At 41.3% G+C, this 17,432-nt stretch overlaps 1 protein-coding gene across 4 annotated transcripts in view; it reads right to left on the minus strand.

Annotated features, from left to right (window-relative positions):
- The window catches only part of FRMPD4 (FERM and PDZ domain containing 4), a 219,658-nt gene that overhangs the window by 51,654 nt on the left and 150,572 nt on the right, over positions 1-17,432 (minus strand). For all 4 annotated transcript variants that reach the window (XM_082220847.1, XM_082220848.1, XM_082220849.1 and 1 more), the window contains exons 3-4: positions 6,203-6,363; positions 4,497-4,599 (exon numbers count right to left, since the gene is read on the minus strand). In XM_082220847.1, the coding sequence (XP_082076973.1) occupies positions 4,497-4,599; positions 6,203-6,363 (264 nt within the window). The remainder of the gene's footprint in view (positions 1-4,496; positions 4,600-6,202; positions 6,364-17,432) is intronic.

Below are 17,432 nucleotides of genomic sequence, written 5' to 3' on the forward strand. Positions count from 1 at the left end.
GGATTTGGCAGCTGGTTTCAATGTTGCCTGCAGGTCTCAACAAAGCCTGTGGTTTTCTATCTACAAGAGGGGAGTTTGTGGTAGAAGGAACTGCTGAACTGGTCAGAGCAGCTTGTTTGCCAGGCTAATATGCCAGAGGTGGACCTGTAAGCACACTCTATTTACATGAATGAAGAGCAGGCCATGTTGCCAGAGAGTTAAATGGGTGGGCCTTCCCCTTTCTCACCTGGTCAAGTGTTCAATCAACCTAGAGGCAGAAGAACAATAGCCAGGGCTAGTCCCTAGATGAGGTTGTCTGGGGCTGGAAGGTGGAAACAGAGAGTCTTGATTTTATCTCTGCGCTATAAAATGATAGCTATGGCTTTGCAAACCCACCTGGAAGCCTTCTGGGGAGGCAGGATTTGTTGGAATGTTATTGCAGTGAGCCCTTCCATCTAATGCTCAAGGGCTGCCACCTGTCCTGTACAATACAGGATTGTCCTGTATTTCAATGTAAAATGCTGCATCCTGTATTGATACAGTTTTGTGTTGTATTTTGGGTCTTCTCTCTCTCTCTCTCTCTCTCTCTCTCTCTCTCTCTGCCAAGTTAGGGATCCTCTCCAAATGCATGTGTTTGAAAGGGTGCAGGAAAGGTCACGTATTTAAGCTCTGGGTAGCCAAGCACAGACAGATTTACAAATTCATGTGTATGTGTGCGCACGACAAATTCCAGAGGGGCCATCCTGTTAGGCTGCAATAGACTCTAACAGATTGCTTTGAAGTCACTTTAGTACCAGATTGAAAACAAAAACAAAAACCCAACTGCCTTGTCCTTTATCTTGCCAGAACGAAGGCGGCAACCCTAGTTCAAGCTGTATATCTGTGTAAATGAAGCCATATATCCTACAGACACCACAGTTGCCACTGACCTTCATTCCAAGGAAGCCAAACCTGGGTAAGTGCTCAAACCCCTGAAGCCTCTCATTGCTTGGCGATGAGGGTGTGTGCAACAATACAAACTGAAAATCATACCTCACTCTTGGCGATTAAAGGCATAAAATTCCCTTCAGTCATTATTTTGTATTGTACACTTTGCAGCATGCTTGACATGGAATAAATAGAGCATTTTTTCTGGGGGGGGGGAATGCAGAAGTCTGCTATGGTGTGTGTTGATACATACATACATACATACATACATACATACATATTTAAAGGTAAAGGGACCTCTGACCATTAGGTCCAGTCGTGACGGACTCTGGGGTTGCGGCGCTCATCTCACTTTATTGGCTGAGGGAGCTGGCGTACAGCTTCTGGGTCATGTGGCCAGCATGACTAAGCCGCTTCTGGCGAACCAGAGCAGTGCACGGAAACGCCGTTTACCTATTTATCTACTTGCACTTTGACATGCTTTCGAACTGCTAGGTTGGCAGGAGCAGGGACCGAGCAACGGGAGCTCACCCCGTTGCGGGGATTCGAACCGCTGACCTTCTGATCAGCAGGTCCTAGGCTCAGTGGTTTAACCCACAGCGCCACCCGCGTCCCACACATACATATTTAAAATCACTCTAATTCCAAACTATACCGTGATTAAGTTTAAGACACCAGAACAGGCACCACCAGCATAATAAAATCAGCAGCAGCTGCTGCTACATAGCAACACAGCAGGTTCTTTAAATAGACCTCAGCTGCTTGGCATGCACGTTACCCACTCTCCTTCTGCAGTTTAATAATATAGTAAGAATTGAGCTTGGCTTTTAGAAGCAACTTATTCCCTGTTTCTTTGCTTGTAAAAGAAGCACCTCTGCCCCTCTCGTAAAGCACAAGTCTGGTTTACAGATACTGATATAAGCAAGCCGTTTTCTTATTTTTTGTCCATGGGGGGGGGGGTGTCATTCACCTGGGGGAAAAGAAACTCAGCAGAGCAAAACGCAAGAAGAAGGGCACTTCAGTACGCCAAGTAATAATGAGAGCTTACCGATGCAAACTATACTACAGCACTATCTGAGCAACTGGGCTTCAAAAGGCGACGAACACTCTAATTAAGCATGGTCAGCATAGCAGGAGCCCAGTAAAATGAGAAATGTGGATGAACCACAGTTCATTATTTTTTAATGAATCTACTTGGTAGTCTCTACACCTTTAACTTCACATTCTACCAGAGTTTTCCTACAAGAAGGCTGATCAACAAGAACCATGATAGACTCACAGTCAAAATTCCTACCGTAAGGCAGGAGTCAAAATGCACACATTCAAAAATATCACTTCATATATGCATTTGGACTACAGCTGGAGGATCACATTTGTAAATCTTCTGGGTCCAAAAACTACTTTCCTGTAGACACCTAAGGACAAGAGTTCCTGACCAGATGCTTCAGTGACATGCCACTTTTCTATGATTTTTTTTTAACCTGTTAAGCAGTAAATAATGTAATCATGTAATAGCCAGCAAATAGTCAATTATATGTAGAGTGGATATATATAAGACGAAGCATTAGAGGAGAGCTATTATGTTATTGGCTCGGTATGGCAAACGTTTAGAAAATTGCAAACACTTTGCATTTCCCGGTTTTGCTTACTGCTACACTGCCAGAAGCTAAGCTATGGTTTCACTTAGTGATACATTCAAACCTGGGCCCTGTGGTGTGTCTACCCCAAACCCTGGTGAAAACTCATAGTTTGTTTGGAGAAAGACAAAGCATGAGACCAGGTTTGCATGTAACATTAAGCCAAACCATGGCTTAACTCCCAGTAGCAAAGCAGTAGCAGGGGAGGAGTGAAGCAGCCCTGGTTTTCTAAATGTACACCAACATGTTTGCTCATTCATATTAAGCCATAGTTTGGTTTAGTATTACCTGCCAACCAGGCCATAGTTTCATTTTGTTAACTTTCATTACTTTGTGCAGAAAAATCATACCCCTTGGATTCATGTATCTTTCAATTATTTTTTTAGAGAGAACTGTGGGTGCAGGAATGGGCGAAGGAAGGGAAGCCCAATTCCTGTATACATAAAAGTACCCAAACCATTTATAATCTTGGGCTATGTTGCCTCACAGAAGGGATGCCTCATCACATTGTCACCATGGATTACTTTTTGCCATGATGTGGTGATTGTACTGTACTTTTCCTAATCATTCCAGATGTCCCCATTGAGACGATAGTAAGCTCTTTATGTGGAATGAAGTATTATGTAACTGTAATACAGCTCACTGAAACTCATTAAAGGGAAGACAACTGCTGTCAAAAGTCCCAGCGGCAGGCAGACACAGGAAAGAAAGGGTAGCTTTCTACAGTAAGGACATCACCATCGCAGTATTCCTCCAAGAATTCAGTACCACTTACAGGATCCGTTTACAATTGCCTGACTAAATTGGTATCAAAGGGGTTACACGCAGAATTAGCCCTGGAAAATGCATGGCTCATCTAGGATTCTAGAATGACAGGAGTTTGCTTAAAAGACCTACAATCAACTGCCTGAATTCGCCTGCAGGAAACTGCATATACTCCAGGATTGCATATACTCCCTGCAACCATTGCTTTGAAGCATAAAAAGAATCTGATGCCTAGGATGGAGTACAGACTCCTGAGACTCTCTGCTTTCATTTAAAAACCGAATGTCTCCAGTTCTTATGGAGGCCGAGAAAATCATGGAAGTCACAACAGGACAAAGTAGAAATTCCGAGGGGGGTTCTGCTCACAGCAAAACTCCTTGTTCTTCCTTCATAATCTCATATTCCTTGAAGCTGGGCTCAGTAAGTTCCCAGTTTCCATGGCTCTCTTTCTTATAATCCTTCTGTCTTTGTCAAGATGATTCTAACACACAAGTACATATAACTAACTATTAATTTCATACTTGTCACCTGCCAAGCTGTTTCACTAGTAATTTGTTCAAGTTGACAGCTTTTGTGTCTGCCATAGTTAGACTGTTAACCTGCTTGTCACAGGTGGTCTTGGGGAGGAAAAAAAAGAAAACACCTTTTAAAAGTCATAGATAGCTTTTAAATATATTTTCTTTTCGCAGACTACAGTTTTTCATCTTTTCCTAACATTACCAACACTTGGGCAACCTAATTCCAATATATGTAGAATAGGAACAATGAATGTACCATATACAGCCATATACAATATTTAAAAGCTTCTTCCCCACATGGAGTTACAGTTTCCAGAGTGGTTTAATAACCCATCCATCTGGGAAATATGAAGGAAATATGGGTCTCTGAACTATGAAGGAAGTATGGGTCTCTGAACAACTTTTAGCACCCATAAGAAACTACAGTTCTCGGGATTATTTGAGGGAACACATGACTTTTGAAAGCAGTATAAAAGCTGAATTTGTAGCTCAGGTTTGAGTTTGAGGGTAGGGTTGGCTTTCTGTCTTGTGGCTTATAGTTAAACCAATAAAATTATTACCTACCTATTAATAGTACTAATGCTGAATGCAAAAGTGAAATGGTGTTTATCAAACCACAGCTTGCTAGAGTAGTTTATTACTCAAAATAAAACAAAAAACAAACCATTACCTGACGAGGTCGATGACTCTCTCCCTTGGAGCAGTGTTGACAGGCTCATCATTAATCATTATGATCTGATCTCCCGGTATAAGTTTTCCTTCAGAGGGACCCCCTATAAACATATGACATTCAAGAACAGATTATGCATCATTTCAAATGTACCAATAAAACGTCTCTGTTAGGCAGATAGTAGATATTCATTATATATTACTATGATGGAAATGTGAAGTACCTTCTACATCCAGATCATCCTTGTTGAAGGCTAGTTTTAATCATTCAAAAATATTAATTCACTTTGCTTTTAAATTGCCCTTCATGAAAAACAGACCCCCAGGTGGCTTTCAAAATATTATATAAAACAGAACCCAGTCTCAACAACAGACAAAATACAGTTCTGTTGACTCTATCATAAAACTGTAACACCACCAACAAGCAAGTGAGAAACTGGTTTTTTGAAAAACATCATTTCAACAGATTCGGCAGCAGTACATCATAACAATAAGATCATAATCAAAATGATAAATTTCCACCAAAAGCTTGGGTGAACAGACATGTATTTAACTAGATGCTGCAAATCTAGAAGTACAAGGGCCAGCCACATCACTGCAGGGAGGGAATTCCACATTTGGGGATCCACTAAGGAGAAGGTCCTATTCCACTTCACCAAACAGTGAGCTACACTCACTAGTGGGATACCCAAAAGGACCATCTCTACAGATCTCTGGGCTGGCTCAGCTGATATAGGAGGTGGCACTCCTTCAAGCATTTTGCGCTGGAGATATCAAATATCAGTGGGAAAGCAATTATATCTGCCCCCTCCACGTGACATGCACAGATATACAATCAAAACTTGCTGACGGATCAAAGAATTGTACCAATAGTAGTTTTAGTATCAATTTCAGCTTCTTATTTTAGACTTCTGAAATTCCCTAGTGGCACATGAAGCAGGGATGAAGCAGGAATGGGCAGAAGCTAGACCAGGGTCTACTGGTAGATCACTGAGTGATTTGCAGTAGATTATCAAACATTTCTGACTTCCAAGTAACAGCATCATCATCATCATCATCATCATCATCATCATCATCATTATTAATACTTTTCAAATTAGCCTGCTAAAATGAAGAAACAAGGCAAAAATAGGAATGGATTATGAGCTTTTTTCAGGTCCTGAAAGCAAGAATTCCTGAGCTCTTTCTTAATTCCAAGTGTATGTCCATTTTGCATTTGTACTTGATTCTAGCAGGTTGATCTAGGGGTTCTAAGGGTGGGAAGAAGGACCGAAGTAGATCCTGACAGCTGGACATCTGCCTGCTCAAGGCTCTGCTTAACCACAGATAACCATCCACCCTTGCACACTTCCCAGAAGTGTGGTCCTTGCGCTTTAAGAAGCACCCAAGATATCCCAGATCCTGGGATACTGAGTAGGTAAAGCAGGTCAGGTCTGTGAGATGCTGCTCTGCATTATTAAGTGACAGCCACAGTGGAGGAATGATCGATAGTAATGTGCCACCTGCTAATTCATTTAGGATGAGGGAAAGAGCCAACCTAGTCACCAATATAAGCTTTAATGTTGATTATGGCTGTACGTTAGAAGGATTCACAGCAGAAAGCAGAAATGTTGAAATCATAATGCAGTAAGTTACACACAATAATCAGATCCATTCTTCTGCTAGGTCATAAGTTTTAGAATAACTCAAACATAGAAGGAACCATACCTGGTGTGACAGAGCGCACCACCACAGGCTTTTCACTGCCAGCCACAAAACCAAATCCCAGCACTGGATCTCGCCTCATTTCTACTTTCCGAGGGGCTGGAGGTGTGATTTGGCAGCTGTCTAATCGTGGGTCATCAAAAGGGGCAGACTGCGTTATGTGACTAAGGGGAAAAGAAACAAAATATATGTTTGTTATCTGTTAAAGGTTACCTACCTGGGTGACAGAATGACATGGTGAGAAACTGAGGACTAAGTCATATTACTCTAAAATTCATCATCTTATGTTGGAGAAATGAGGAATAAAACTTCAAATCTACATAAAACATCCTAAGTACATATCAGCAGAACACTCATAATTGGGTTCACCTTGTGCCTTCTTGGTGTTTACACAATATATGCAAGTCCAGTCGAAGTGTTCCAGAGAGTAATAACAGTAGTAAAGTTACACTTCAATACATCAGCATGGACACTTTCTTACCTAGTAAATAACACACAGGGGGACTAGCAGATACGGCACTCGTAAATTGAATTCAAATTTTGTCTCTTAAACCAAGGTTTGGAGGCTGCGGTGGAGTGGATGGCAGTGGGATGGATGAAGGTGAATAGTGAAGGGGAAAACTGAATTCAAACAAGTTGGAGAAGATGCTAAGGAAGGATCTTGGATGAAGAATGCTGAGATCCTGGGTAGGGTTAATTTAGCTGTGATACAGTGAACTTAGAAAGCTGCCTTATACTGAATCAGACTATAGGTGATGGTAACTCCATCTGATCAGAAGGTTCTTGGAAGTGATTTGGCAATGCTTCTTGAAAATAGGCTATTATAAAATGTAGGTATTATAAAGAGCATTCACAATAGACACCAGCTATGTGTGAGAGGATGTTCAGGAGCAGTCACATCAATGGCATTCCACCCATCAGGCAGGAAACTCCCCAGAGCTATCTGGAAGCCATCTGGATCAGTCAACTTCCAGGTGTGGAATATTCCTATATGTCAACAGAATGTTACCTGCCCATGACAAGGAGACAGTTGTAAAATCTCCCACTTTCAGGTCACCCTCTCTTCTTGCCTGGCTAACAAAACCAAATCCAAAGTGTGTCAGCATGAATACTGACATTTCCCAGGACTAAACGTGGGGGTGATTAGCACCATGCCCAAGGCAGCAATCTGTCCTGCTCACCCAACACAAATTACAAAAATTCAGCCAGACAGGAAACCTGGAAAGAGCGATAGATGGACTTCTCATAGAGTACCACAACCCCCTCCAAAACCCTATATCCTACCCTGATTAAAATTTTGTATTGTTAAATTTGTATAATATTTAGATCTCTTTTCAAAGTCAACTTAGACCTTCCTGTTAAAGTATTAAAACCAGGAGGAATAAAATAGGAACACTGGAATAATGTGTTTGTTATGTATTTCTCTCTCTACCTACAAACTAACATCACACAACAAACCATTAGTATTTGGCAGTCAAATAAGTACCGTGAAGTTAACATCTTCTGATCATTTAAGGAAAATGCCTGCAGGGTGTAAAGCAAAGCAAAGCAAAGCAAATTATCATGAGGACTCTTGTATGAATACTTTGTCTGCTCAATCAGCTAAAAAAATATTCATTTCTAAAAGTCAACTTCCCCTTTCCACAATTCTGCATTTATAATCTTCCTTTTCTGCCCTTTCTCTAGGAAGCTCAAGGTGGTGTATATATGGAGTCGTCAGACAGTCTTACATCAAGGCAACAAATAGGCCCAGATTACATTCAAAATGGCTGCTTCATTGTCAGGTGCCTCTCATGCCCTGGTTCCTGCATTTTCATCCTTACAGCGTTTTACTCAATATATATACTCAGTATATAGGCTATATGACAACCGCATCAGGTGAATGGGAAACTTCGTATCAAAGCAAGGGGAGGGGAATTCTGATTTTTCCCCTTTTCTGACAAAGTGTCAATTCTATTTGTTCATAAGCTTCTTCAGCGATTAAATCCTCTGAAGTTAGGTCATTTTATAGCACTCTATAAGTAGAAGCCATCTGGATGAGCATATGGTAGAAATGTAATTAGAAAGGGGTGGGGAAAAGGATCTGTTTTTTGGGTGTGTTTTTTATAAAGTCCATTTTCTTTTTTTAAATAAAGTCACATACTTTTCCATAAAATTGAGTTGGGTCAAATCAATCATATGCAAACATGCCAAAGGCTGCCTTGCCTTCCTCATACAACATGTAGAACATCTAGACCTAAACACAAGAAAGCAGAAATACATCTACAAACCTGAACAGAGAAATGGTACATACTGACTTATAATTGGGGACTTTGGTATTTGTTTTCCCCCCTATATTGCAATTTCCCAGATACTTCTGAGCCCCACATAAATGTAACTCATCTCTCTCTGGTGTATACTAGTGAAGTTGTTGTAGGGTGCCCAAGGCTGACTGAAGAACTCTTCAGTGAGTGAAGAGGTCCTTACGAAAGTAGGAATCTCCTCCTGTGAGTGGGAGCGCCTTCCGTTACATCTCACGTAATTTTTATTGTATGGAAGCCACCCTGGCAAATTTAATTTGAAGGTTGGGGTAAAAAAATCTATTTAAAATGTTGGACCCAGCCAATTATGTCGCTGAGTCAGCACACTTAGTAATCACTCTGAAACAGCATAAAGGGAATCACTCTTAAGTTGTACAGGTGTACATGGGCATGTCCAGATCATATCACATCGTGCATTGCATATGTAGTGCATACCTTCATGTGGAGTACTTCTAAATTTGAAATTGTGTAAACACAAGCCTTTGAGGATTTTTCTCTATTCACATTACTGCTGGTATGTGCTTATGCCATCTTCCAACATTATTAGTCAACAAGCTTATGCTTTAGAAAAGAAATTGGCCTGAAAAGAAAGAGACTGAGAGCTATTTTTTCACCTCATAAAAATGCATCGGTAAACCCGGTTGCAGAGTCTTAATGAAATGCAGTTTACAAGATAAAGCAGAGTAAAGTGGGCTGGAGAACTGAAAACACATGGTAAATTAATTGAGGTTGAAGGGCTCTGTACTAAAGTGGAATGAACAATTCTTGTTAGTTGTGTCTGTGACAGGTTTCATTCTAAGGGGAATGACAGCAACACATCTGCTTAAATTGAACCTCAGTCTACAAACAGAACTCCAATATGCCTTCAGGTGATGTTCTTGAGCATTTCTCCATCATGAAGAATAAGGCACTGATGTGTCTAATCTATCATGAAAAAACACTGGTAAGCCCAGCAAAACTGATATACATGCATACAGACATGTGTGTTTGTGTGGTCTAGACATTAGAAGACTAGAGTACACAGTACAGTGGTACCTCAGGTTAAGTATTTAATTCGTTCTGGGGGTCTGTTCTTAACCTGAAACTGTTCTTAACCTGAAGCACCACTTTAGCTAATGGGGCCTCCTGCTGCTGCCGCGCCGACGGAAGCCAATTTCTGTTCTTATCCTGAAGCAAAGTTCTTAACCTGAAGCACTATTTCTGGGTTAGCGGAGTGTGTAACCTGAAGCGTATGTAACCTGAGGTACCACTGTACTCAAATGCTTCTGAACGAAAGTTCCCAAACCAGTAGCATGTAATCGGAATGCTCTTAACATTTTTGCGGCAATCCCAGGCAAATTTACTCACTAGTCACTTTAGCGACAAGAGAAGAGACGATTATCACACTTGACATTGCATGTAGACAAAGTTCAGGTTTTTAAAAATGCAAACTGCCTCAGCTGTGGGAGGGGCTGGTATGAATGAGAATAATGGGGAATTCTCCCTCCCCAAAGCTTCCGAAGAGATGTTCTTCTCAGGCCTGATCTGAAATGTCTAGCGCAGTTTGGCTCATAGATTGCTGTCAACAGAAAATCTTAACAGTTGTAATAAAGTAACTCTTATTTATTCCTCTCCTTAATGTCCATTCGCATATAAATTAAGTGCAGAGATAAACTCCAATAATAAATACATCTTGTATATTTAACAAGATACAGAGATCACTGTGCTTAAAGACCTTTGCAAACATTAGCTCAGCAAATCTATAGGACAGGCCAGTATCCCCATATGAGGAGTTGCTTTAATGGATTTTGAAATGTATGCATTGCCTTCTTATTAATTTATGTTTCAACTATTGAGATACTGGAGGTTGATTGTTTGTGATTTTATGCATTGCAATATTTTTGTCAGTTTGATGTAAACTACCTTGAGCATATATGGGAAGGGGATATGCAAATAAAACTGGTGTTTGCATTATCAGATGGGATGCGGGTGGCGCTGTGGGTTAAACCACAGAGCCTAGAACTTGCCGATCAGAAGGTCGGCGGTTCAAACCCCCACAATGGGGTGAGCTCCCATTGCTCGGTCCCTGCTCCTGCCAACCTAGCAGTTCGAAAGCATGTCAAAGTGCAAGTAGATAAACAGGTAAACGGCGTTTCTGTGCGCTGCTCTGGTTCGCCAGAAGCGGCTTAGTCATGCTGGCCACATGACCTGGAAGCTGATCCCTCAGCCAATAAAGCAAGATGAGCGCCGCAACCCCAGAGTCGGCCACGACTGGACCTAATGGTCAGGGGTCCCTTTGCCTTTACCTTTTGCATTATCAGAAGAGTGGGGATAATGGCTTGCCTAAGTTTAGACCAGGGGTAGGCAAACTAGGGCCCGTGGGCTGGATGCAGCCCAATCGCCTTCTCAATCTGGCCCGTGGACGGTCCGGGAATCAGCATGTTTTTACATGAGTAGAATGTGTCCTTTTACTTAAAATGCATCTCAGTGTTATTTGTGGGGCATAGGAATTCATTCATTCCCCCCCCAAAAAAAATATAATCTGGCCCCCCACAAGGTCTGAGGGACGGTGGACCGCCCACAGCTGCAAAAGGTTGCTGACCCCTGGCTTAGACCCTTCTCTGCGTGTGTTTGTGTACACATGCATGTAACTGCTATGCAACTGAGGTTTCCAGCTTAGAATGTGAAAGGGAAAAGTCCAATGACATGCAAATAGGTGACCACACTCATTCATGCAAAGAGGCTTGCTGGACTGTAACTGTGTAAATGGCTTGGATATGCTGTACTGTGAAATGTCAGGAAATTACTATAGCCAATGCTGCTGTTTAGGCTCCAGATGTTACTTGTGTATAACTTACTTCCCCTCCAGCCAGTTTTTCATCTTTCCACTCCTTCCCTAACAGTTACTTCAAAATAATTGAACTGGAAGTAATGTGACATTTGGATCTTGACATTTACATTTGGGGTAATCAAGGAAGCATCGCAACTCTCTAATGAAACAAACAAAACAAGAAATGAGAGTAAGATAATTCAAGTTATTTCAGGGTTTGGGTTGAGTTCTTTTTAAAAAAAACAAAACAAAACCAACTTCTAGAGCAAAATATGCTCTAGAAACTGTTTTCCATTAAAATTGTGAAGCCTTCTCTTCCAACCTTTCTCAAAGTCAAAAGCAAATGGTTTTATTATATTGCATTTGGCAGAGAGCCACATTTCGGAGCTGGGAAAATCCTAAATAGACTGCATCAATTTTTGTTACGGGCTGTGACAATGATATTTTGAGAATTATATTCCACTGGAGTCATCTGTACTGGGTAAACTTTTGAACACTCAATACTGGGAAGTCTAAGGTTTCAAAGGTCTTAAAAATGTCATAAGTCCTGTGGATATGTAATGGCAAGAAACATCAGATCCTGAGGTGGAATGGGTGGAGCCCAGAGAACTGGAACTCGGTGACCCTGTGGAGGGTCCTAGCATGATGAAGGAGATGAGTCTGAAGAGGTGTTCAGTAGTCCAGGGAGTGGAGAACTGGATACAGGAGAGGGACCAAGAAGGTTAGCAGAGGAATGTCATGTTCCTTTGACACTGGAGACCTCCTGCTAATGAGAAATCTCCTCCTTTAGAGGAGGCAACTGAGAGTAAATCGGAGGAGCTGCTGCCACCTTTGCCTCTGTATCCAAGGACACAGAAACACCAGTGCTGGCATGAACAAACTTTGCAAACTCAGGCCACTTGAGGTATGCCCATTTGGTTGCCCAGTCCTGGGACAATGGTCACTTGTCATGCTAAATGCTGTGCCCATCCTATCTTTTAAAAGAAAAGTACTGGGGTGTGTCACTTGTTGGATCTCTTAGCCATGCATCTCTACCTCTTCTGCACTTGTTGCCCTGTGGAAACTGAGCTTTGCCTATGTACTGTTTTGATTAATGCATTAGGGCTTTTGGAAGCCGAGTACAATTCTTCATCCAGCATTGACGGCCAGGACACAAAAGAATAAAATGAAATAATATACAGTAATTCTGATGGAATATGTACAAGATTTATGTATATTAACTTGTAGATTTTTGAATTGCATTTGGTGAAGTCCAAATGAAAATGAACAGCATAATTGGCAGAACAACACTTTTAATTAATAGTGACATATTTAAGTTGCTCAAGTTAAATAACACATTAATATCAGGAAATCTAATGATTTATTAATCCCCAATTAAATTAGCATGCCTCCTTATTAACCCTAATTTAACAGAAACTTTCTAATGTAATTGAACATGGTCACCACCAAATGCATGTCATTTACTGAATTCAATCATAACTTTGTGATAAAATATTTCTCAGAATTAGGGCCTCAAATCCAGAGTTCTTTAGCATTGGTTCATTGTACTTCAGCAAAAAGTAGGAGATAGTAAAGACCTATTCCATGAGCAGAAATCTATTCATGGTAGTTAGGATCAAAGCCAGAAAGTTTTGCTGTCATTTCCTCCTTCTGTGATGGCCAAATTACCTGTGATGCTAAACATGTCAGCTTAAAAAAAACAAAAAACCCAGCAACTGGGAATTGATTTTCAATTGGCACTGCAGCATGGGGGGGGTGTTTAACCCTTCTTTCCCCAGCTACAATGCAGATGAAAATTCTTATTCTGTGCTGCCTCCAATGAAATTATTATATAGTTGCAATATAATTGTGTTATCAATAAATAATCTGTGACCTTGAGAGTACCCACGTGTAACTCACTGCTTCATTTGTAATCACAGGTATAAGACTTTATACCTGTGACTTTACGCTAAGTCAAAGGATCTCTTAGCAACTAGGACCTTAAAACTTGCCTTACTGAGAAAATCCTGCAAACTTATCACTTAAGCAGCTGTGCTTATCACCATGAATAATGAGCCCACAGTTCCATCGCATGCAGCCTTTAAATTGTTATTCACAAAAGTAGGATTTTCTGACTTTCCTGCATATTGACAAAAGGTTTAAAGCACAACCCATTCAAAGATAACCAAAATACACTGAAGTTGAGGTGCTGTTTTTTGTAGTTTCTACTTAAACTCTTCTGCATAGAAAAAAGGGAAAATGAGACCTAAACTCAAGTTACTAAGTAGAAGAATTGTTGCCTCAGCACAAATCTATACAAAGATGGGCCTCAGTAACCAAGGTAACAAGCCAAACAAGTTCATGTAAACTTAGTATATAAATAAGGCAAACCTTTTGAATTTAGAAAAACAAACAGTAGTTAATAAAATACGCAAAACACACTTTCATTAAGGCAGGCAGAAGATATGATTACATTGGTTTAAGAAGCTATCCCCCCCCCCCAGTCTAGTTTATAAGCCAAACAAATTGAATTAAAAGTCAACCTGGAAGATAAAACCAGTATATTTAAACACACTTTTGCCAGCTCAGAGATTTCACTCTGTCACAGAATCCATAAATTTAGTTGGACAGTAATATCATTTTATGAAGCCGCATTTCATTTCATTTTCTTTTGTGAAAACCTTGACAAAATATTTGACAAAGAGAAGAACAGATTTTGCTTTCTCATTTCCATAGAAACTACGGCCCCCAGGAATTAGCAGAATCCTTTTTGTCTTCAGACCACAAACTTGTCAGAAATGAAAAAAAAAAGTATATCCCAAGCAGGCCTGAGAACTGGAGTGGGCAAACTGGGCCCACAAGATGAATTTTAACAGGGAGAAATGTAAAGTATTGCACTTGGGCAAAAAAAAAAGAGAGGCACAAATACAAGATGGGTGACACCTGGCTTGAGAGCAGTACATGTGAAAAGGATCTAGGAGTCTTGGTTGACCACAAACTTGACATAAGCCAACAGTGTGACGCGGCAGCTAAAAAAGCCAATGCAATTCTGGGCTGCATCAATAGGAGTATAGCATCTAGATCAAGGGAAGTAATAGTGCCACTGTATTCTGCTCTGGTCAGACCTCACCTGGAGTACTGTGTCCAGTTCTGGGCACCACAGTTCAAGAAGGACACTGACAAACTGGAACGTGTCCAGAGGAGGGCAACCAAAATGGTCAAAGGCCTGGAAACGATGCCTTATGAGGAATGGCTAAGGGAGCTGGGCATGTTTAGCCTGGAGAAGAGGAGGTTAAGGGGTGATATGATAGCCATGTTCAAATATATAAAAGGATGTCATATAGAGGAGGGAGAAAGGTTGTTTTCTGCTGCTCCACATGCAGCTGCTGGGTGACCTTGGGCCAGTCACACTTCTTTGAAGTCTCTCAGCCCCACTCACCTCACAGAGTGTTTGTTGTGGGGGAGGAAGGGAAAGGAGAATGTTAGCCGCTTTGAGACATCTGAAGGGGAGTGAAAGGCGGGATATCAAATCCAAACTCTTCTTCTTCTTCTTCTTCTTCTTCTTCTTCTTCTTCTTCTTCAATGGATCCAAACTACAAGAAAGAAGATTCCACCTAAACATTAGGAAGAACTTCCTGACAGTAAGAGCTGTTTGACAGTGGAATTTGCTGCCAAGGAGTGTGGTGGAGTCTCCTCTTTTGGAGGTCTTTAAGCAGAGGCTTGACAACCATATGTCAGGAGTGCTCTGATGGTGTTTCCTGCTTGGCAGGGGGTTGGACTCGAAGGCCCTTGTGGTCTCTTCCAACTCTATGATTCTATGAAATGTTTTTACCCTTGCTTTGGAGCCCAGTTTGCATTAAAAGAAGCATTTTGAGTGCATGACATAAGTAGGGCTTGCCAGTTGACCAGAAAAAAACAACTGTATAAGATGTAGCACACCATCACTTCCAGAAAATGCTGCTTCCTAAATCTGTAAGGTCAAATGACTGAGTAGATGTGTGTTCAAGTGCAGACTCAACAAAATCAGAAGCAGCTTATGCAGTACAGACACAGGGAAATGAGCCTTTGGGGGGCTTCTTGGCAACCTGTTCATTGTTGTTGTTTTATTAGTGTTACACTTATTAACTGCCTTGTAAACCACCATTGCAAGGCAAGTTACACATAAAAAAGTTAAAAACATTAAAAACCACAAGTGCATTTAAAACAAGATGAAAGCCCTAACGCATGGAAACACATGGTAAATACTGGTTTAGCCAGCTGGGGAAGCTTGTCAGGATAGTGGGTACCTGTCGTATCTCGACAGGAATGCTATTCCACAGAACTGGGGCAGCCACTCTAAAAGCCCTGCTACAACTTACTGTGGAGTTGGTTTCTGAGATCTTTGGAAGGAGGATTCTTCCGCAGTCTGCAGCAATACTGGGTGTATAAGGGATTAGGCCAGGCTTCCTCAACCTCAGCCCTCCAGATGTTTTGAGACTACAATTCCCATCATCCCTGGCCACTGGTCTTGCTAGCTAGGGATTGTGGGAATTGTAGGCAAAAAAACATATGGAGGGCCAAGGCAGAGAAAGCCTGGATTAGGCATTCTGCTTATTGAACATTCATTCTGCTTCCTTTGCAGGGAGGTTAAATAGCCATTTGCTTCTGTCCCGTAACCTGAATCTCATCCAAACTGGGGCTGATGGATGTTCCGCCAGAATTTCTTGACATATCTTTAAACTTGAAAGTGTAAATAAATCTATTGAATGCCCCCTTTAGAAGTATGCCATCTTCTTATAGCACAAAAAGGTCTGATCCTTTGAGGGAAGTGGGGTTGTTGCACAAGACCTCCCAATCAATGATTGTGCAACCAGAATTTGTCAGTATGTGATTTTCACCTCAAAATAGCAACCGCCTGGAAGTGCCTTAAGTCCAAAGTCACATGCATTCTTTATAACGGGCTGAAGTGTCATCCTCATTTGCTTTTGGTGCTCTCAGGTTGCATCAGCTACTTTTGCCTACTGAGTTCTCTCCTTCCTTAATCCTTCCGGCCATTTCAACAATACCAATGTAATCTTCAGGTGAAATGAAAACAGTCCCAGCCATGCTGAAAGCACTTAATTTGCTTTCCAAATCATGATGCAAATGCTTTCTTCCCCTTCCTGGGGGTTGGACGAGCAGGGCAAGGAGAGAAGCAGAGGGAAGAACAATTAATCCTTTCTGTCAGTATAAGAGTGTGCAGCAATGTTTTGATCAGACTCTCAGAGTCACAAAGTGAAGGAGTATTTGTGATTCATAGCAGGCAAATTCTCTGCAGCAAAATTAGCTATTCATCTCCATTCTTAAAGGAGCAAAACAGGTTGCGGCCAAACTGTGGGCCTCTACAGGCTGTTAAATCATTCTGAATGCTGGACTGCACTGAGAACAGGCACCCGGTAGTGATTAGTTGTCAGTAATCGGTACTGCTGAGTTTTTAAAAAGAGAGAGAGAGAGAGGATTTCCTGCATGAAAAAACCATCCTAAGCAGATGCAAGGATTTGTGTTTATTTTTAATGACTGCATTTTGAAGAGTTATTTGTTCATAAAATAAATCATGAGGCACAGAACAATCTTTGAAGCCAAGAAGCTAAGACAGCCATACTCACTAAGAATTCTTAAGGCAATTCTATTCAGGTTATCCTAGCACCACACCCAATATTACTAAGGTGCAGTTGGCATTGCTAGTATTGCCCCTTTTTGATTTCTTGGCCAATGGTGTGTGGTTGATTAGTCTGAGGAAGTACAATACAGTGGTGCCTTGGGTTACAGATGCTTCAGGTTACATACGCTTCAGGTTACAGACTCCACTAACCCAGAAATAGTACCTCGGATTAAGAACTTTGCTTCAGGATGAGAACAGAAATCGTGCTCTGGTGGCGTGGCGGCAGGAGGAGGCCCCATTAGCTAAAGTGGTGCTTCAGGTTAAGTATAGTTTCAGGTTAAGAGCGGACCTCCGGAACGTATTAAGTACTTAACCCGAGGTACCACTGTACACAACTTTCAAAAGAGAAGACCTATTACTTCTTTAGTTGATATCAGTCAAACATAGATTGCATGAAGTGTAGCTGTTGTGGCAGAAACATGTTCTATCCTCCACTAGGCTGCACCAGTTTAAAATGCAGGTGGG

Source organism: Podarcis vaucheri (genome assembly GCF_965113315.1).
Source record: "Podarcis vaucheri genome assembly, chromosome: 4".
Lineage (NCBI taxonomy): Eukaryota > Metazoa > Chordata > Lepidosauria > Squamata > Lacertidae > Podarcis > Podarcis vaucheri.